General features: G+C 39.1%; 1 protein-coding gene across 1 annotated transcript; it reads left to right on the forward strand.

The window, feature by feature from the left end:
- Positions 1-1,350: 1,350 nt before the first annotated feature.
- Positions 1,351-21,932, forward strand: LOC124859265 (ras-related protein ORAB-1-like). Its single transcript, XM_047351974.1, has 6 exons — positions 1,351-1,902; positions 7,297-7,369; positions 7,475-7,570; positions 15,173-15,268; positions 19,891-20,022; positions 20,951-21,932. Exons 1-6 carry the CDS (start codon positions 1,889-1,891, stop codon positions 21,149-21,151), a joined length of 612 nt encoding a protein of 203 aa, XP_047207930.1. The 5' UTR covers positions 1,351-1,888; the 3' UTR covers positions 21,152-21,932.
- Positions 21,933-22,376: the final 444 nt, after the last annotated feature.

A 22,376-nucleotide genomic window follows, 5' to 3' on the forward strand; every position in this document is an offset into this window, starting at 1 on the left:
TTCAGAGGTGCGAGGGATCAAAGTCTGCCGCTTTAGTCAGCGCTAACCAATAGGGAAACGTCTTACAGCATTCGTCTTTAGGCCCCGCCCAGGATGTTCATGTTTCTCAAAATTTGTTGAGTTCAATCAAAAACAGAGAGCGTCAAAACCAAAAGAGCGAGACTCGTAACCAAAAATTTTTTGACATGCGCAAATAAAAGTTTATGTTTTGCAAATAACTTTTTTCTCTTCGTGAGAAAAAAATCAGTCATTTTAATCAAAAAAAGATTTATCAAACAATTTTTTTTCTCCCCAAAATAAAATATTACATTTAAAAAAAAATTATCGTTACAACTCTGAAAGTTTTGATCACAACTTAATATTTTTTGGTTGAGATTAGTTTTTTTTTTATTGAATATTCCAAAAGTTTTGACAACAATTTATTTTTTTGATTGAGATTAGTTTTTTTTTTTTGATTGAAATTAGTTTTTTGTTTGATTGAATAATATTGAGACAAATTGACCTCCATAAATATGAAGGTGCTCTAAAAATGTTAAATATTTGGTTCTGTGTTAGAAAAAAAGATAAAGTAAAAGTAACTTTTTTATTAATTACTGAACTGATGTGGAACAGAAAAACTGCAGAGTAAATACAAAAAAAACAGGAAAGCTAAATAAATCACAGTAAAATCAGAATGCATTTCTAAGACAGGAACGCAAAACTCCTTTTACATAAGCAAATGATTCAATAAATAAACAACTAGGCAGAGAGCTTAACACCCCCCAACAACCCCCTCATGTTAGACCCAAAGGTACGCCCTTCAACACAAAGAGGAGTATTGTACAGGGCTGGAGGCGAGATCTTAAATAAATCAAATATGCTATTAACAGACAATGTGTGAGCCTACACATCTGCAAATCAGTTGTTAAAAATGTTTATGTATAAGAAAAGCCTCAACTGCTTTTTTTTTATCTTTGCAAGTCAAATCCTGATACCATATGTAATTGTAATCGTAATTGCATGCAGGGACATCAAGGGTTCTAGGCATTTTTGACCAATAAAATATCTTAAACTATTTACGGATCTACAAGATTTCCATTATGTCCCCTTCCCCAACCCCCAATATTTGGCTCGTTCCTACACCCTTGGTCTGATGTTAACATTAGTTTGATTATCTAAAAAAATTGAGAAAAAAGCAAAACGAGGATACATTTGTTTTTTTGGGGGGGGATACTTTTCCACAGCTGTGTACAAACAATATACATCCACAGAGACCCAAGATAAATACATTAATGAACGCATGTTTATGATTAAAATCTTGAATGTTAAGGTGTGGCTTCGGTGAGGCACCGGGACTAGATGTTGGTGGAGTTTGACCGACGGGTGGACTTGAGTTTTCTCCTCAATGAAGGATTTCATTTTTTTTATCAGTTAAGAACAGTAACGCCATCATCTTGTTGAGATTTAGGTTGAAGTCCACGACAGGAAGTAGTGTAAAATGTGTAGTCTGACTCCGCTTTGCCACGTTTCACTAAATGATGTAATCTCTCCGGGTTGGGCACGACAGTTAGCTGCTGCAGTAACTGCACACATTACCGAACCAGCTGGCGACACATCTATTCTCAGCCGCTTGTTCAATTAGCTCCGTTTTACTGTTAAACAACGATCGTGCCTGTTTAACACGACTTGAACAAAATCATTCATTTTACGGTGTTATTTTCCCCTCCTGTCTGAACTACCTGGCTGGTATTAGCCGTTTCCTGGTTGAAGTTGCAGCCATTTTGGATTTTTACTGGGGAAAGAGGCAGCCGGGTCGCGATCGCGGAGCGGTACAAGCTTGGAGTCGACCCCGTTTTTTTACAAGTAGACAGCGCTATTTATCTGCGGACGGTGACACTACGAGGGGACAATGAATCCTGAATAGTAAGTACCTTTAGACGCAGCGGGCTGCTAGTCGGGGTTAGCTCTGTGCTAATAAGCAAGTCAGGGCTGGCAAATATGTTAGGAGCGAGCAAACGTGGAACATCAGCTGACGGGGCCCTTCATGTACACCTGTGTGAATACAGAACATTGTTCTGCGCTATGTTCCCGGTATCAGTGTGTTGGCTGTCCATTACAGACTTGTTTAGCAGTTAATGGTCGACGGCTAGTGGCTACATGACAGCTGTGTTGGCTGGCTGTATTTCACTCGAAGTTATAAATACAGGACAAAAAGGTACCATAGTCTATTGCATAAAGCATGTTCAAACCTGGACTGGATTGTCTCACGCATTACAGGTTCTTAGAAACAAAGTTTGTGATTTCTGAAAGTTTTATTCTGTTTGTGAAAACTAGCTAGTTGCCAGTCAAACCGCTAGAGATGTGAATCAGCTACTGTTCCATTAATCATCTCCAAAATATCAGTTACTGAAAAATCTATTATTTTTATTAAATAGATCAAAACTAGGCACTCGACCAACTGATGGTGTGTAATTGTATCAAGTCAAGTTTATTTATATAGCGCTTCTCAGCAACAAGGCATTCGAAGAATTTTTGATGCACTTTTCAGAGTTTGATAAAACCATTATTAGGGACTTAGTTATGATGATTAAATTTGATAATCTTGTAATTACTTTGTTGTAATTTTAGTTTTCCCTTTCATATGTTTCAGTCCTTACAATATAAAAATTGAATTGACAGGTCAGATTTGAAAAAGAAAACTGAAAATCTGGATTGTCCAGGAAAAACACATCTGTGCATCTCTTGTGAAAACACAAATAACCATTCAAAAGCTTTTCATACATTTAAATCACCATGGGTCAGGACATGATTAAAATCTTCAGTGATCAGACTGGTCAAACTGGACAAAATTATGTTTCTGTCATCAGATTCGTTAAATTATGTAGATTTAAGCTATGTATAATGAGTCTTCTTTAATATCCATGGGACTTGGACCGGTCAAACCCGTACTGAATTGTTTTTAAACTAAAGATGTATTCTTTAAAACACTTCTGTGTTTAATGAACAGTAATTGCTGTAGAAGAATCCAGTACAAGTTCAACCAGTGTAACTGTATTTGGATTTTGACCAAGTCTGATCAAGTGTTATCCAAATTCGTTAGAAGCAGTGGAGTTGCCTTTTCCTCAAGTGCTGAATCAGGAGCCAATTTAAGGTTCTTGTTTGAGGGTTCTACATGCCTAAGCCAGTTAAGGGTGATGTTCACTGCAGTGTTTTCCTTGCACAACTTTGATGCGGTTAAGCAGGTTTTGTAGTTGGAGTTGTCCGTTGTTTACATCAGTCCTGCTGGATAAAGCTGTATCTGGTGTTCTAAATGACTCTGTTTTCAGTCATATGGTCCAACAGCTCTCAATCAGCCTCTCCACTGCCTAATAGTCATGTGTGTGTCACATGTTGCAGGACAGGCCCTGGATTTCCTCACAGAAGTGTTGAGTAATCAGTCAGTTCAGCTCACAGTCTCTTAGGGTTTTCATTCGTAAAGGTTCTCATGTGTGGACAGAGAAGTTTTGACAAAAATCTGATATCTGCTATTTCTTCTACCAATAATTTAACGTCTTCTATTCCATGTTTGAAGATCTGGTCCAAGAATATTCTATTGTTATTTGCATTTATTCACTGTTGGATTGTTCTGTTGAAATAAATATTCCTCAGACTTGATTTAGGTAGCTTACACTAGATGAAAAAACTTAGATTCAGCTGAGAGCAACATAATGCACAGATAAGGAGTATAAAGTAAAATATCCTATCTGGTTCAGAACCCACTGATATTGTTCCTAAAGTTGTAAAGTGTTGAACAGTGAGTAGTTGGTATTGCATAGGAACAAGCATTGTTCTCAGCCAGAGGCCTAATGAAGAGGGAATGATTGGATAAGTGGAGCATGTTTAGAAATATTGCATAGTCCTCTGACTACCAGCCTCAGGTGACGAGAGCACCAAGGAAAAATACTGTTTATTAGTTTCCCATTTTTAACCGAATGACTTTACAAACATATGTTGCACGTAGGGATGGGTACCTTTCACACTTGAGCCAATACGGTACCAGGAAATCGGTATCGATACTGAACAGTACCAGTTTTCGGTACTTTTGTGTGTGTCTATGTGGTAATAAATGTTAATTTGTTTAATAATGTGAACATTTTTCAATTTAACTTATTTATTTCTTAGTATATACACTTTAATGAATATGTCAAAAAACATTCAGCTGTTTTGTATTATATTGTAATATCTCAGTTGTTTCAAACATTTCTTCTCAAATGTATCTGGCTGCAGATGACGAGTCGCTAACGGATACTGGCGTAATAACGGTGCTGAATGCAGAAGTTGTAGCCGTATATCTGAGGCTGATGAAAAATCTTGTGCTTAACCAGGTGTTTCCTCAGATTAAAAGTATTCCCGCCCCTGGCCTTGCACTTCGCATCACAAATATTGCAGCAAGTGTAATCTGCATTGCATTTTGAAAAGTGGAGCCATACAGGTCCTTCTCAAAAAATTAGCATATTGTTATAAAGTTAATTATTTTCTATAATGTAATGATGAAAATTTAACATTCATATATTTTGGATTCATTGCACACTAACTGAAATATTTCAGGTCTTTTATTGTCTTAATACGGATGATTTTGGCATACAGCTCATGAAAACCCAAAATTCCTATCTCACAAAATTAGCATATTTCATCCGACCAATAAAAGAAAAGTGTTTTTAATACAAAAAACGTCAACCTTCAAATAATCATGTACAGTTATGCAATCAATACTTGGTCGGGAATCCTTTTGCAGAAATGACTGCTTCAATGCGGCGTGGCATGGAGGCAATCAGCCTGTGGCACTGCTGAGGTCTTATGGAGGCCCAGGATGCTTCGATAGCGGCCTTTAGCTCATCCAGAGTGTTGGGTCTTGAGTCTCTCAACGTTCTCTTCACAATATCCCACAGATTCTCTATGGGGTTCAGGTCAGGAGAGTTGGCAGGCCAATTGAGCACAGTGATACCATGGTCAGTAAACCATTTACCAGTGGTTTTGGCACTGTGAGCAGGTGCCAGGTCGTGCTGAAAAAATGAAATCTTCATCTCCATAAAGCTTTTCAGCAGATGGAAGCATGAAGTGCTCCAAAATCTCCTGATAGCTAGCTGCATTGACCCTGCCCTTGATAAAACACAGTGGACCTGTACTTGACACTGGACTTCTGGCATTTTGGCATTTCCTTCTCCCCAGTCTTCCTCCAGACTCTGGCACCTTGATTTCCGAATGACATGCAGAATTTGCTTTCATCCGAAAAAAGTACTTTGGACCACTGAGCAACAGTCCAGTGCTGCTTCTCTGTAGCCCAGGTCTGGGGAATGCGGCACCTGTAGCCCATTTCCTGCACACGCCTATGCACGGTGGCTCTGGATGTTTCTACTCCAGACTCAGTCCACTGCTTCCGCAGGTCTCCCAAGGTCTGGAATTGGCCCTTCTCCACAATCTTCCTCAGGGTCCGGTCACCTTTTCTCGATGTGCAGTGTTTTCTGCCGCACTTTTTCCTTCCCACAGACTTCCCACTGAGGTGCCTTGAAACAGCATTCTGGGAACAGCCTATTCGTTCAGAAATTTCTTTCTGTGTCTTACCCTCTTGCTTGAGGGTGTCAATAGTGGCCTTCTGGACAGCAGTCAGGTCGGCAGTCTTACCCATGATTGGGGTTTTGAGTGATGAACCAGGCTGGGAGTTTTAAAGGCCTCAGGAATCTTTTGCAGGTGTTTAGAGTTAACTCATTGATTCAGATGATTAGGTTCATAGCTCGTTTAGAGACCCTTTTAATAATATGCTACTTTTGTGAGATAGGAATTTTGGGTTTTCATGAGCTGTATGCCAACATCATCTGTATTAAGACAATAAAAGACCTGAAATAGTTCAGTTAGTGTGCAATGAATCTAAAATATATGAATGTTACATTTTCATCATGACATTATGGAAAATAATTAACTTTATCACAATATGCTAATTTTTTGAGAAGGACCTGTACTTTCGAGCGCTTTCTATCAGCTATGTTTTGTTGACTGTACCAGCGGCTACTGACGTCATTATGCTCTTGTGCGTGCAATGCTGTGTTCATGTCCGGCATTAATAATGGCCCACTCTTCTACTCCCTTAGTGTCACAATGATGTGTTTAGGTACCGAAACATGGTTCTGTTTGATTTCACGTGAATCGGTACTCTGTAATACCAACAGAATTCGGTCAGTACCTATAAAAGTACTGAATTCGGTACCCATCCCTAGTTGCACGTGGCTGTATTATGTGCTGTGTCGTGTTCTTTGGTGTGTTTCTGTAGATGTTCACTGGTTAAGTAAAAGAAAATGAGGAAACCAACAGGTAAAACAATTTAATGTTTGCAATTGGAAAAGAGCATCTTCCTATAAGTGTTTCATGGTAAATGTTAGAGAAGCACGAGATGGTTTAGACATGGCTGTTTGCTGTATGCCACCTTGTTGCAGGGTGTTGCTTCTGTGAGTCAGTGAATGGGATAATCTTAATGACTGTAGGCCCTGTCCTGTGCCTTAGTTGGCCAGGTGGAAAGTGAGGATTTGGGCTGTGTTGATACTAGGGCATACCTGTGTACATTGTTTATTTTTTCTAGAATTTTCCACAAATTACATTTCATGTAATTACATACAAGTCACACTATTCTACTCATGGAACTTTACAGGCCTTAAAAAAAAAACATTTTTTTGTACTTCTGGTGCTGCTTCTGTCCTGACACAGTGCATAGCAATGGCGGCTGTTTGTCCTGCGGTAGTCACATGATGTCCAATCCAGTAATATATTATCAGTGTTCGGGGCCACTAGCCTCCCTTTGTGGCCATGGCCAGACTTCAGAAAATACCAGGTCTGTGGCTCGGGACTTTTGGAATAGGTTACAGAACGGCTTCATTTTACTGTTACATGATCCCAGTAAACAGGCCTGTAGTGTGATCTGAGACAAACTGCTACAACATATGACCAAAGTGTGCTGCTTCTGTCTTGACCCTCCCATTTCTTGCTGTGGGGTTAGTCACATGATCAGGATCGGTTGGCTTTACTGGACTTCCTGTGGAAATGTGGTAGAGCTCTGCACAGTTCAGCTGCCATGAATGTTCTCTTTCCGTGTGAAATTCAGCCTTCTCAACTACTCTGCGAACTGACAGGGAAATGACAGGGTTTGTCTATGAGTTGAAGAAGAAACAAAGCATCTAGAATCATTCCTTAGTGACTGCTGACAGCAGCAGTTACTGAACACTTTAGGTAATATGTAATTTGCTTGGTTACCACTTATCTTCTAACCATTTTTATACCCCTCCTTCACAGTGACTATTTATTCAAACTGCTCCTGATTGGTGACTCCGGTGTTGGAAAGTCTTGCCTTCTACTCCGATTTGCAGTAAGTTTTCAGCTCATGTTTTTTCTAAAAGTTGTAAAGGAAGTGAGCTTGAAGTGAGCAAGATATGTGAACCATCTGACCAATCAATCCCCTTTCTCTCTGCAGGATGACACATACACAGAAAGTTACATTAGCACAATTGGTGTGGACTTCAAAATACGAACCATAGAACTAGATGGAAAGACCATTAAACTTCAGATTGTAAGTATTCTTGAGCTTTACTGTAGTTTTGTGGATTTTATTGGTTAATATCTTAGTTAATCTTTCATTATGTTTAGCTGGAAACAGTTTTGGATTAGTTTAACGCAATTCCACACAATTTCAAATGGTCTCAGCAGGAACTTTCTCATGTTTACATCACTGAGTTGTTCCACGATGATCAAAGTGCATGTTCTGTTATTATCATTTTCAGTTCTTAGCCTGATTAAAAGGCTTCATAATGTCCATAATCACATGCTGTAGCCAATCAGTCTGTCTGTTTTTGGCAGAACTGTGAAAAGAACAATATGATGTTCTGTCTGGCTCGCAAGCCAGAACTTTGATTTAAGAATGGCATCAAGTCCAACTTCACCAACTTATAGCAGGAAAAGATTTGCTACACGTGACCAAGCCAGCTACAATTAGCAGTGCAAACTAACAACAAGAAAGCATTTGGATGCATTAAATGCATCCAAATGCTAAAAAAACGATAGCCTCTTTTCCATTGCCTGTAAAAAGCCACAGGCTTTGGAAAGCCCAGGTCGCGTTTCGATACAAACGCAACCTGGGTAATTTCACTTTCACGGGTAAATTGTTCTAGTCTGGAGTAGGTCTTTTCAGCTTTCCCCGTGATTTGTTAAAGGGGTGGAGCTGTGTGCAGTGAGGTTTGGCACCAGCAGTTGTATTAATGGTGCAGATTAGTCTACAAATTAATTGTTTTTATATCATTTATATGTCAAAAAAGTAGTTTCTAAATGTATTTATGCAAGAAAGTAGACTACCAAACTTCATCTGTGCAGTCCGTTCATCAAGAATGAGCCTACATTTAAATATTCTTTTAGTTTTCGGAGCAGCGGAACTCCGCTCACAGGCTGAACTGGCTCCTAAGCTAACCGTGTGGCTGGGCTGGGACTTCCCCACTAACCGCTGCCTGATCTCTGCCCGGCAGTCTGGGATGTCCTGCTACCTGTTATCCGTTTGTTGCGGCTGAAAGTGAATATGAAGAGATTAGTAGTTATGTGGTGAATAGGGATGGGTACCTTTCACATTTGAACCAATACGGTACCGATACTCGGTACCTGGGAATCGATACCAGTATTCAACGTTGCCAGGTTTCAGTACTTTTGTGTCTGTTTATGTGGTAATAAATGTTAATTCGTCTGAATTTTTTTTAGATTTTATTATTAATTTAACATATTTATTTCTCAATGTATAAACTTTAATGAGTATATCAAAACAACATCCAGCTGTTTGTATTGTAACATCTCAGTTGTTTCAAACATGTCTTTAACATCAAAACCCTTAACTGACTATGCAGTGTAATGCACAAATTAAAACCTAGCCATGTTGCTGGCTGCAGATGACGAGTCGCTGTTATGTCTATATCTATCTTTTTTCTTTATCTTTATCTCTCCATCTTTTTTATTTCTCCATCATTCTGTTTCTTTATCACATCTTTTATCTGTTTCTCTATCTCTTTGCATCTTTTTTTTCTCTGTCATGTATGTATTTAATTACCAAGCTCAGTGTTATAGATCCAGTGGAATAATTTCACCTCCGACAGCCAGATCACCTCCAAGCCAGGTCAAAAACTTTTATTCGGTGTTAACTGGATTTTAGTTGCGTGTCAGGGGCAGGGCATGAAACACTTGGGCTATTTTGTGTACTTCTACCTTCGCCATATGTACCAGGATTAGAAGAGTTAGCCCTGCAGCTATTCGCAGGAGAGGAAGTGTGGCCATCAAAACTAAAATTGGCACTTTTTAAAACCGCAGATATCCTTGTCTGCTTTCTAGGTTTCAGCAGCATGTTTTTCTGTCAGCTGTCAGGAGCTTGTGTTCACCTGGGTGCGAGCGCACGTAACTCGGTGTGTCAGCGTTGGTGACACAGAGAATGAGGTGTGTTTTCATCCAGGTTTTGTAATTTTGGCCATAGAAAGTAGAGTAGCGACAAGGAAGGGACCGAAATACTTAACGATCTGATCTATTAAAACAAATGACATTAACTGTTAAAACGTACTATGACTACATGCTGTGATCCTCTTGGGGGGACGGGCAGTCTGGTTGGTGGGGCGCCTCCCCTTGAATAGTGGTAGGGAAAACGCTGCAGGTGCTTCCTCAGATTAGAAGTATTCCCGCTGCTGGACTTGCACATAGCATCACAAATGTTGCAACGAGCGTAGTCTGTACTGCAATTTGAAAAGTGGAGCCATACATTTGAAAGCCTTCTATTAGCCATGCTTGCTTTGTTGATGGTACCAGCGGCTACTGACATCATTACGCTTTTGTGCGTGCAATGCTGTTTTCATGTCCGGCATGGAAAATCACCCACTCTTCCACTCCCTTAGTGTCACAATGATGTGTTTAGTTACCGAAACATGGTTCTGTTTGATTTCACGTGAATCGGTACTCTGTAATACCAACAGAATTCGGTCAGTACCTATAAAAGTACCCTGGGGAACCACCCAGCAGCCACAGTGCAGAAGCCCCAGGGAGCTGCAGCGGCGAGCCCGCAGGCCCCGCTGGCAGCCATCTACGCACAAACAGATCAAGCCATGGACATACATATATATATATATATGTGTATGTGTGAATATATATATGTATATATATATATATATATATATATGTGTATGTGTGAATATATATGTATATATATATGTATATATATATATATATATGTATGTATATATATATATATGTGTATGTGTGTATATATATATATATATGTATGTATATATATATATATATGTGTATGTGTGTATATATATATATATATATATATATATATATATATATATATATATACATACAGGGGTTGGACAATGAAACTGAAACACCTGTCATTTTAGTGTGGGAGGTTTCATGGCTAAATTGGACCAGCCTGGTAGCCAGTCTTCATTGATTGCACATTGCACCAGTAAGAGCAGAGTGTGAAGGTTCAATTAGCAGGGTAAGAGCACAGTTTTGCTCAAAATATTGAAATGCACACAACATTATGGGTGACATACCAGAGTTCAAAAGAGGACAAATTGTTGGTGCACGTCTTGCTGGCGCATCTGTGACCAAGACAGCAAGTCTTTGTGATGTATCAAGAGCCACGGTATCCAGGGTAATGTCAGCATACCACCAAGAAGGACGAACCACATCCAACAAGATTAACTGTGGACGCAAGAGGAAGCTGTCTGAAAGGGATGTTCGGGTGCTAACCAGGATTGTACCCAAAAAACATAAAACCACGGCTGCCCAAATCACGGCAGAATTAAATGTGCACCTCAACTCTCCTGTTTCCACCAGAACTGTCCGTCGGGAGCTCCACAGGATCAATATAAACGGCCGGGCTGCTATAGCCAAACCATTGGTCACTCATGCCAATGCCAAACGTCGGTTTCAATGGTGCAAGGAGTGCAAATCTTGGGCTGTGGACAATGTGAAACATGTATTGTTCTCTGATGAGTCCACCTTTACTGTTTTCCCCACATCCGGGAGAGTTACGGTGTGGAGAATCCCCAAAAAAGCGTACCACCCAGACTGTTGCATGCCCATAGTGAAGCATGGGGGTGGATCAGTGATGGTTTGGGCTGCCATATCATGGCATTCCCTTGTCCCAATACTTGTGCTAGATGGGCTTCACTGCCAAGGACTACCGAACCATTCTTGAGGACCATGTGCATCCAATGGTTCAAACATTGTATCCTGAAGGCAGTGCCGTGTATCAGGATGACAATGCACCAATACACACAGCAAGACTGGTGAAAGATTGGTTTGATGAACATGAAAGTGAAGTTGAACATCTCCCATGACCTGCACAGTTACCAGATCTAAATATTATTGGGCCACTTTGGGGTGTTTTGGAGGAGCAAGTCAGGAAACGTTTTCCTCCACCAGTATCACGTAGTGACCTGGCCACTATCCTGCAAGAAGAATGACTTAAAATCCCTCTGACCACTGTGCAGGACTTGTATATGTCATTCCCACGACGAATTGACGCTGTATTGGCCGCAAAAGGAGGCCCTACACCATACTAATAAATTATTGTGGTCTAAATCCAGGTGTTTCAGTTTCATTGTCCAACCCCTGTATATATATGTATATACATATATGTATATATGTATTATATGTATATATACATATATGTATATATACATATATGTATATATGTATATATACATATATGTATATATACATATATGTATATATGTATATATGTATATATACATATATGTATATATACATATATGTATATATGTATATATACATATATGTATATATACATATATGTATATATGTATATATACATATATGTATATATGTATATATACATATATGTATATATGTATATATACATATGTATATATACATATATGTATATATACATATATGTATATATGTATATATACATATATGTATATATACATATATATGTATACATGTATATATACATATATGTATATGTATATGTATACATGTATATATACATATATGTATATATATATGTATATATGTATGTACATATATATATATGTATGTATGTGTGTGTGCGTACATATATATATGTGTGTGCGTGTGTGTGTGTGTATGTATGTATGTGCATACATGTGTATGTATGTAATTTTCCATGTCCATAAAAAATACACATTTTCCTAAGACCTTATTTAGTGGAGTATGAACTCTTTAATATTTTTAAATTTTCATAGTTTTATGCAGACCACGGTTTGGATGCAGTTTCCCAGAGGTTCTGTGATCATGCCATCCTCTGCTCTACTCTCTATGCATCTTCTACTTCATATGAATTTTTGCTTATGATTACACAGTCAGGGTATCAATTTCTTGTAAATCTGGACTGATTATCAGTTTTGTTTGTTCTAATAAATACTTTTTTTTACTAAATACATGTTATGTAGTCATCTGATATGAGTTTACCTGATGATAATAAAAGAAAAGTAAGTGTTAATCAGTGTATAGTAGTTATTGTAAATGAATCATGCAGTTGTAAAGCAACAACTCTGGCAAGTGTGAAATAATTTATTGTAAAATACTTATTTAAACCTTTCCTGCCTACGGATCCAATGCAATTTGAGGAATAATGGAAGGAATTAATCAACTGTATAACTCTAAAGCTTCGCATCAATTATTTATCAGTTGACACAAAAAAAAATATTTATCAGCTTTTAAATGGAGTAACGGAGTAATGCCTTCTGCTGGAACAAAGGTTTATTGCCGTTTTTTTTCACAACTTCCCCATATGTCGTTAGGCTGATTTAAATAAATGGTCCGTGGCAATGGAAAAAGAATGTACAAGATTCCCTGGGATTCCTATTAACCGGGTACAAACAAATCCTGGGGCTTTCGATGGAAAGGGGCTATGTTCTTTACCAGAGGTTGGACATCACTATGAGGTCTAAACCATTAGAGCTGCAAATATGCACTTTATTACTACAGATGTCGGTGCATTTATATTTGCTTTATTAAGAAAAAACATATGACAATAGTTTTTTCATATTAAAATAAGATTTCTTTAAAAAACTAACCCATTGAGTTTGGAGAATGGTCTTCAACATACATTTCATACATTCTTGTCAAATATAGGCAGGGACATATCTACAGACCCATCCACCTCACGGCCAATGACATTAGAGTCGGATGGCCTCTAGAATTGATTTTTCCAAAACCCTGACTAGGGTCTCGACTGTCTTTACAATTTTGTGGGATCTATAACCGTCAGTCTGAAAAAGAGTAACATAACACACAACATTTATAGTGTTTTGAAAGGTATTGTATAAAATCAGAACCAGTTCCTGTGTTGGAAAATCATATTTACCCTTTCAGGAAGAAGCGTGAATGTTCCAGATAGGGTTTCTCCTGCAGTTCTGGGGGTAGAAGAAGCTTGACCGCATAAATGTGAGAAACCTATGTCTAACAGCAAAGCATAAGTCTTTTGTTGGTTCCACCACCATGCAGCGGGATCCTCAGACATAATGGAGTAGCACATTGCAAAGTGCCTGGCTAATTTGAGCAATTTCAGGTTGTTTGTCTATTAAAAAATGCATAGGCTAGCTTTAGCTGAATGTTTACATTTGTGATGACCCACCATTTTAGTTTGAGTATAACTTAACTGTCTAAATCTTGGTGTAAGATGTATTTTGCAAATTTTTTTCATAACTATCTGCACTACTTGTGTATTACTAAGAGCTGCTGTAACACGTTAATTTCTCCATTGAGAGATCAATACCTTATCTTATTTTATTGTTACACTTACCGGATTGTAAGTGCGGTGCTAGGTTGAGTGTCAGAGGTGGAGGAAAACTGGTGTAACACCAACGCAGTGCGGGGCGCTCTTTTGCATCTCTTTAAATCACGTTGGTCGTGCACCCTCCTTTGCAAGATATAACGTTATTGGAATTTTTGCACGAATCTGACTCGTCCTTTCTTTTCGTAAAGTTAAGCCACACTTTTGATCGCCACTGCACACGGTCTGTGGTTGGACGCACAGTTTCTGTGGATTCTTTGTTTGTGTTCGGCGGCTTCTTATTCCGGTCGGCGAACTGGGTACCAAAACTAGGAATGAAAATTAAAAAATTTTAACGATTCCAGGAGAATCTGAATGTTAGTTTCGGTTCCAATAGATTCTTAAAACCTGATGCCCAACCCTAGGTTTAAGGAGTTTTGGACTTAACTGTATTTTAAACATTGCAGAAAATATATGTAAGCCTTCAAATGTTGTACCTCAGGAGATCAGTTAGCAAACAATACAAAATAAGAGCATACTTGCAAATTGGAATACAACACTTTTCTTTTTTTGAAAAAACATTGTTTTTTGTTCGTTTTGAGTCTTGTAGCCACCATATTGGGTTTTTAGGTCAGGGTTGATGACCTCCAAACAACTTTCCGTGTTCCAACTTAATGAAATGTTTCAGTTAGAACTTCCATCCTTTGGGTACAAATGGACAGGTCTATCTAATAGTCTGAGCTAGGGCCTGGTTGAAAATGTCAGTTTCAGCAGAGGGACTGAGATACAACTATATCACAATAAGAGCAGCAAACATACACTGAGTGTTGAGCTTCAGATCCTTCAATATGCAGTTAATTGAAACAGCTCAGTTTGCTTGTAAAATGAGAGTATCCATAATACTGAGGCCATAGTAAGCCGTCCTGCAGACTGGGATTATGCATCTTTAATGTAGGTTCTCATTTAAAACACAGCAGATGGTAAAGTTTTCCAGCAGGAAAAGCTCATGTATAATTCCCTAATTGGGGTTTTTCATTTCGTCTCAATTAAAGTGATGATATCTTTATTGCAAATGATGATTTGTAGTTTTGTTTAAGGTGAGAAAATGTGACAAATGAAAATAATGAAAGATGTTAATGAAAGTAATAATTCTACTGTAAGTCATTAATGTTGCAAACTCCACAGTATTCAGTTTTGAAAGGTACTTTTTGCTGTTTTTCTACATATTTATAAAAACACTGAAATAAATAACCTACTTAAATTTGCACATAGAAAAGTTTGATTCATAATTTCTGTTTTCTATGGGGTGCTCTGTAGAATTAAAGGTTTAATGTTGAAACATTGAAACATGTTATTGACATGTTTTTCACTCAACAGTGGGATACAGCGGGACAAGAGAGGTTTCGTACAATCACATCCAGCTACTACAGAGGTGCTCATGGTATCATTGTAGTCTACGACGTCACAGACCAGGTTAGTCCAGCACCACACCGCTAACACAACCATTGTGTGGACTGATGCACCAGAAGGATGCATTTTAGTTGCTTTTATTAAGTTGAGGATTGCTGTTCTGTCTCTAATCATCAAAGATGAGCAGCACTCATGTTTCTGGAAGCTTCATTGCTCCTGAAGTCATGCACATATTTACTTCTAAACATTTAGTAGAAACTAGGAATGTTGATGTGATTCTCATTAGACAATCAGACAATGGTCCAAAAAGGTAGAATGACCAGGTTTGTCATTAAACATCTGTACAATGCATTCCAAAAGTATTCACACCTCATAAACTGATTCCGATTTTCTTTCTCTTTTCCTTCCTGCTAAGAAGTGCGATGTGCTTTTTTTCAATTCAGTCCCATTCATTATGATACCATTAAATGCAATGCGGTACAACCAGCTGAGTTTAGAAGGCCCCTGATCAGTGAACGGTCTACATGTGTGTAATATAATCGAAGTCTAAATGCAGTTGTTCTGTATTTAGCCTCAGAGATTTGTTAGGGAACAAACAGAATCATGAAGACCAAGAAACACAACAGAAGAAAAAAGAATGAGAAGAATATGTCACAAGATGAGACCTACCAGCATATTGCCAGCCTTTGTTATAAAAAAGCCATAAAATGTCTGATGGCTTTGTTTGCAAGTTGTCTTGTAGGGGCAAAGCAAACAGTACTGGAGAAGGGGCTTTGGTCAGATGAGACCAACATTAACATTTCCGGCTTATATCCAAAACACTATTTGAGGTGGAAAACTATCACCAGCAGGTCATTGTCCCTGCTGTTCATCAGACAGCAGACAATGGCAGGACACGATGGTGAAGATCACTGCGAGCTTCTGGGAAACTGCATCCAAACCTGGAACTGTGGTCTCTTGTCCTGCAGAGCTGTCTGCATAAAACCATGAAAAATGAGTTGACACTCCACCAAGTTAGGTTTGCATGAAAAGCCAATTTTGGGAAAATGTGTATGTTTTATGTACAAGGAAAAGTGAAAGAGCTCTGTTTAATCATTAAGGGGTACGCTACTAAAATATTTTCCTTAATATGAGGAAAAACTGTCAACATTTTCAAAGGAAAAAATAATAAATTTTACATTCTGGTTCTTGTAGTTATCCACCACATATAATAAAATGTTTTATATTCACTTTGGGGAAAACCCTCTCCAGCCGCCCACTGAGCATGCAGCCGCCGTGGCCTGTCAGCAGAGCTCTGCTGTTCTGAAAACATCGGAGGACATTTCAAACTAGGCTCACTTTTGGTGAGCTGATTGCATAGATCACGTTTTGAGGTCTTCTTTCTCGCCTTAAAACTACTTTGTGACAAATTAAAAGTAATTTAAAACCATACATTTCTGCACTCACCTTCTCCATTGACCGCTGTTGGTGGTGCAGTGCATTTTGGGAGCTTACCTATGTTCGCAGAAGGATCCATCCATGCATCCTCGATAAAATATGTGGAACAAAAACACATCCGGGCACTTTGAGCATACTTGCTTTGATGTGTACTTGGGATTGGAACATGTTACGACTGGCTCTGTCGCAACAAAAATGGGAGACTAACCCTAAATTAAAGCAAAGCAAAGATCAATAAAAAGTGTAACAGGTCTAATGTAAAACACAAAAGACAAACTCAAATGTACCTGAAGAGGTGAAAATAAGGCCCAGCAGCAGAGCAACAGCCGAAGCAAAGCAGCAACACGCCCATCAGGAAGGCATGAAGATGAAGCAAGCCACCCAGCGAGTGAGCCACATCCCCGAGAGCTGGAAAGATGGCGCTTTATATATCCTGCGCCAGATCACAAACACCTGCATCAAAGGAGGATCAAACAGGGCAGAAACTCAGAACAAGCAATTGAGCTCATAAGGCCTAGGGCTGTAACAGGGGGTGTTGCCGGAAATCTGAGTCCCACATCAATGAGGGTGAATCTCGAAAGAAAATCCTACATTTTGATACATTATTTGTGTCTGTAGAGAGAAAATTAAGCGAGCAAGGACAGCCTATTTGTTCTTCCTGATTTTCAAAAAGCTAGAGTGTACACTCAAAAATCACTTCAAAAAGTTTGCATAAAATTTGAATTGTGATTGTAGAAGAACCGTAACAGATATCATAAAGCTGAGTAATTTGAAAATAGGTTAATGGCTTGTGAATTGTTTAAACATTGAATGGAGTTTCTAGTAGAGGGTGACACGGGAGTGGATTTTCTCTCCTGTCTCATCCCACTCCCACAGAAAAATGTCTTATCCCATCCCAATCCCAGGCCAGTATAAAAAAAAAGATCCTGTCCCATCCCACTCCTGGTAAATTGACTCCAACTCCTGTGCCACTTCCATTTTTGTTTTCTTCATTTAGTCTTTTGGCAATTTCTTTGAAGGACCAGTTAGGTCCCTGGTTTTAGCTGTAGTAAAGGCCAGTTGAAGTAAAGAGAATAATAATGAAGAAATAATAAAATATCAAACAAGGAAACAAACCATGCCTATCTTAGTTGAATAAACAAAATGTACATAGTTGTATTTTACTAATTTATTAAGGGATTGTTTCCTTTGAACAATGACATTACTTTTATGTTTCAAGTTGCTGAAACGAAAGAAAAATCCACCTAGCAAGAGAACTGTACTTGGTGAACAAAAGTGCAAAAAGGCATTACCTTCACAATTTAGAAACTGTACCACAATGTTTCACAGCCCTGGTCCACAGGGACCCCTTCCCTGCAAGTTTTAGATGTGTGTCTGCTCCAGCACACCTGATTCAAATTCTGACATGACCTCCTATACAGGCTTTAAGAACGGAGGGTCAAACTGGACAAAATTAAAAAAATAAAATCATCATTAAAGAAATAAATGTTGTGAATAAGTGAAGTAAATGTAACATGAAAGAAATGGAACGTTAAATGTGCCATTAAATTAAAGATATCATTTATTTATTTAATACATCATTAGAAACAATACATTTACCATTATATCATGAAATGGACCAATATGCAATTAAATGTGCCACTGAATAATTAAGTATAATTTTAAAGACGACATGACATAATTAGTGGTACACTTAATATTTAATGATGTCTTAAATAAATTGTACATTTGATGGTACATTCAATTTTTTTGTATTTCACAACATTTATTTAATATCTTCCTTTTATGAAACCTTTCCCCTCTACTGTGGCAAAGGCTCTTAAATCTTTAGTGCAGTTTTGTTGGTCAGATGAGACTTGACACGTGATGGTACTTGTCGTTTGACGAATGAAGAGATGCAGGGCTGATTCAATCCAGAATTTGCCTTACAAGTGTGCCTTAATTACGACTAAACACGTTTTACAAGCAGCGTACTGCATGTTAACACCGCTGCATTCAACTGTCCTGAAGTTCGGTCATATTTGCGACTTTCCTGTCAGCTCTATGAGTTTAATAGATAAGTCCTTACTTCTGACTTTACATTGCAAATCCAGTTTTACCACATCCACTTCTCCACCTGCGTTTGCTCCCTCCATTGCTGCATTCTGAACGCAGTTGGAAAACATCGATCAGATGCACTGTTGGCTTGTGGGTCGTGTAGTTCGTTTAACTCGCATTATAGTATAGGCTTCTTGGAAAAAAACTACACAATGGTGGCGTCGATCCAAGTTTTCTTTTCTTTTCTTAAAGTTCATAACAAAGTCTCAGTTTTACATTTCCAAAGACAATTGATCTTAGTTTGTCAGTCAGTCAGTCATTTTCTACTGCTTATTCCATAGTAGGTCGCGGGGAAGCTGGTGCCTATCTCCAGCAGTCTATGGGTGAGAGGCGGGGTACACCCTGGACAGATCGCCAGTCCATCGCAGGGCAACACACAAACAACCATGCACGCACTCATTCATACACCTAAGGGCAATTTAGAGAGACCAATTAACCTAACAGGCATGTCTTTGGACTGTGGGAGGAAGCCGGAGTACCCGGTGAGAACCCACGCATGCACGGGGAGAACATGCAAACTCCATGCAGAAAGACTCCCGGACGGGAATCGAACCCAGGACCTTCTTGCTGCAAGACAACAGTGCTACCAACTGCACTACCATGCAGCCCGATCCTAGTTTGTTTTCCCTCCTATTGGTTAGCTCCCGCTCCCGTCTGCTCCCATTCATTTTTTATCCTGTACCGTCCCAATCACGTGATCTTTACTAATGCTGTCTCCCGTCCCGCGGGATTCCCATGGGAATCTCGTGACCCGTGGGATTCCCGAAAAAAGGTCAGCCTCTAGTTTCTAGTAGAAAGTATGTGGAAGTAGTAAGGTATTAAAAAGCGCAAACTTTTTTCTGAAATTGGAGGAATGCTGGAAGCATTCTCACTGATAAAGAAAGAAACAGGAAAACATGCATTAATGCATTCTCACTTATTGATAATTCAAGGGCTCACTCTTGAATTTATCACTCATTGATAAATTCAAGGGCTTTGAATACTTGTGTCTAGTGTACTAAATGAGTCTTCATATTATTCATATTTGTACCTAAAACAGTCTGCTGTGTGTTCCTTTTAAAGCTTTGACCACATTTTCAACAAAAACACTTCCAGCTGCCTCTGTCTTTGCTGCTGGACTGGTGCTAACGTTGTTCTGCTTCCTGTCTCAGGAGTCCTTTAACAATGTCAAACAGTGGCTACAGGAGATTGACCGCTACGCTAGTGAAAATGTCAACAAATTATTGGTTGGGAACAAGTGTGACTTGACAACAAAGAAGGTGGTGGATTATACAACAGCAAAGGTACGTACCTCAGTCTCAGTGGTTTCCAAATCTGCTCAGACATTTAGAAATACTTCAAAATCTCATCTTCATGTTCTTGTTACAATAGCAGTCCCTTACAGATGGACAACATCTTCAGGCAAATTTCTTTGTCCTGTGTATATTCTGTTGGCTTTATTTTCATTTTACAGCAAAATGTAACTAATGAATGAAATTGTAGAAGTAGTTCCCTGATGTTTTGTAGTGGTGCTGTTTTCAATCTTATGAATTGTTCTCATGGTGTATAGCGTGTCCTCAGGTGTCCCTTTGTCCATCATCCAATCATTTTTTTTTCCATCATCCGTCTATTCCAGGGGTGTCCAAAGTTGGTCCTCAATGGCTGGTGTCTTGCATGTTTTAGGTGTGTCCCTGCTACAGCACACCTGATTTCCATTTAAGGCTGGTTACCAGGCTTTTGCTCAACTACAATCACCTGAATAAAGTGTGTTAAAGCATCTAAAACAGCCCTCAAGGACTGACTCTGGACACCCCTGATCTATCCTTTTTGGAAGTTGAAAACTGGACGAGTCGAGGTAAAGATGAAATGTTTTAAATACAGGGATGTTCTGGAGCAAAACCTGTCAGTCTGTCTGTGATTTGAGACTGGGACAGAGGTTTCCCTTCCAGCAGGATAATGACTTGGTGGAGGCGGTGGATGTTTTCTGTTATTTGGTCCTATTTGTGGTTTGCTTGACAAAAAAATAAATTAAAAATTAGATCTTCAAAGTTGTAGACATGTTCTGTAAATTAAATGGTGTAAAGTCTCAAACAATCCATTTTAAAACCAGGTTGAAGCAACAAAATATGAAAAATACCAAGCGGGGGTTGCAATCTTTTGCAAGGCACTGTGCTCTCCTTGCACACAAACAAAAGAACAGAACGTAGCCTAAACAAAGTTTTGTATTTGCAGGAGTTTGCTGACTCTCTGGGAATTCCGTTTTTGGAAACCAGTGCCAAAAATGCCACCAATGTAGAGCAGGCCTTCATGACCATGGCAGCTGAAATCAAGAAGAGGATGGGCCCTGGAGCCACAGCTGGAGGTGGAGAAAAGCCCAATGTGAAGCTGACTCCAGGCACTCCTGTTAAGCCTTCACCAGGAGGCTGCTGCTGAGACACGAACCACCGGTCTTTGTTCTTCCTTCCCCTTAACTCTGCGGGCCCCTTCCAAACTCCACTGTGTCCCTTAAAGCCCCACTACATCAGACAGGACAGGGAAGACTTGATTTGTCTGTGTCTGTGTGTGTGTGTGTGTGCGTGCGTGCGTGCGTGCGTGCGTACGTGTGTGAGAAAGAGTGAACAAGATAAAGTTTATACTGTACATACTGTAGCCGCTCTACAAAACATCCGAAGAATCTTTCTTGTCTTACTGTCCTGTTGTTGATAAATGATATGATAAGTTTGGCTGATAGGTGATGGTTCGACCTACTCCCCGTCTCAGCCCTGTTACACTTTTTCATTTGGCCATGTGAATACAGCTTCAGGAGAACACTGTGTGCATGTGTCTGTGGGTGGGTGACTGGGTGAGTGAGTTTGTGCATTCCTGCAGCAGGGTTGGTAAACCAATCAGTTTCATTAAGATTTGTGTTTGTTCTTCTCTTTCTATGATCATTGCTGTCTTTTTTTCAGCATGTCTCTGTCTGTCCTCGTCTGAAGGTGTTTTAAAAATGTCATACCAACTTCTGCACAACATCATGTTCTAAAGTCTAGTGCAACAACAGTATATGTACATAAGCATTATGTATATATATATATGTAAAATTGAGTTAGTTCTCTAGTGTTTGACACATTTCTGAATTAGTCATTATCTCTGCATTCAGTTTGTGGCTGAAGACAACTGCAAGTTTCTTGCTCAACATGTAACACTTAAATGGAAAATAAATATTGTACGACCACACTGTCCCACGTGGGCTGATTTTTCCTGACATAGACAGGGTTTCCAGGCCCACTTGAATGAGATGCAGTTTAAAGTGTTTTTTGCAGGTCTGGAAGTCAACCAGCTGCATTTCTACACATTCATCCCTATCATATGATTTATAACTTTTACCCCTTTTATCTGTCCATTCATCCACCCATTCCCCTTTGTTTATCCAGCTATCCATTTGTCCATCTTTCAGTTTGTCCACCCATCCTCGTACCCTTCAGTTTGCCCTTTTGTTTATCCACCAGTTCTATCCATCCATCTGCTCATCTGTCTGTCCTTCATTGATTCTTCTGTTTGGTCCATCAATCCATTGTGTGGCCTTCCTGCCGGTTTTATATTTAAAGCCTGACCACTGCAGAAATATCTGCCATGAGGCAATGGGAAAAAAAGGGTAAATTTTATGAATGCTGAAAAC

This window comes from Girardinichthys multiradiatus, chromosome 22, assembly GCF_021462225.1.
Source record: "Girardinichthys multiradiatus isolate DD_20200921_A chromosome 22, DD_fGirMul_XY1, whole genome shotgun sequence".
NCBI classification, from domain to species: Eukaryota; Metazoa; Chordata; class Actinopteri; order Cyprinodontiformes; family Goodeidae; genus Girardinichthys; species Girardinichthys multiradiatus.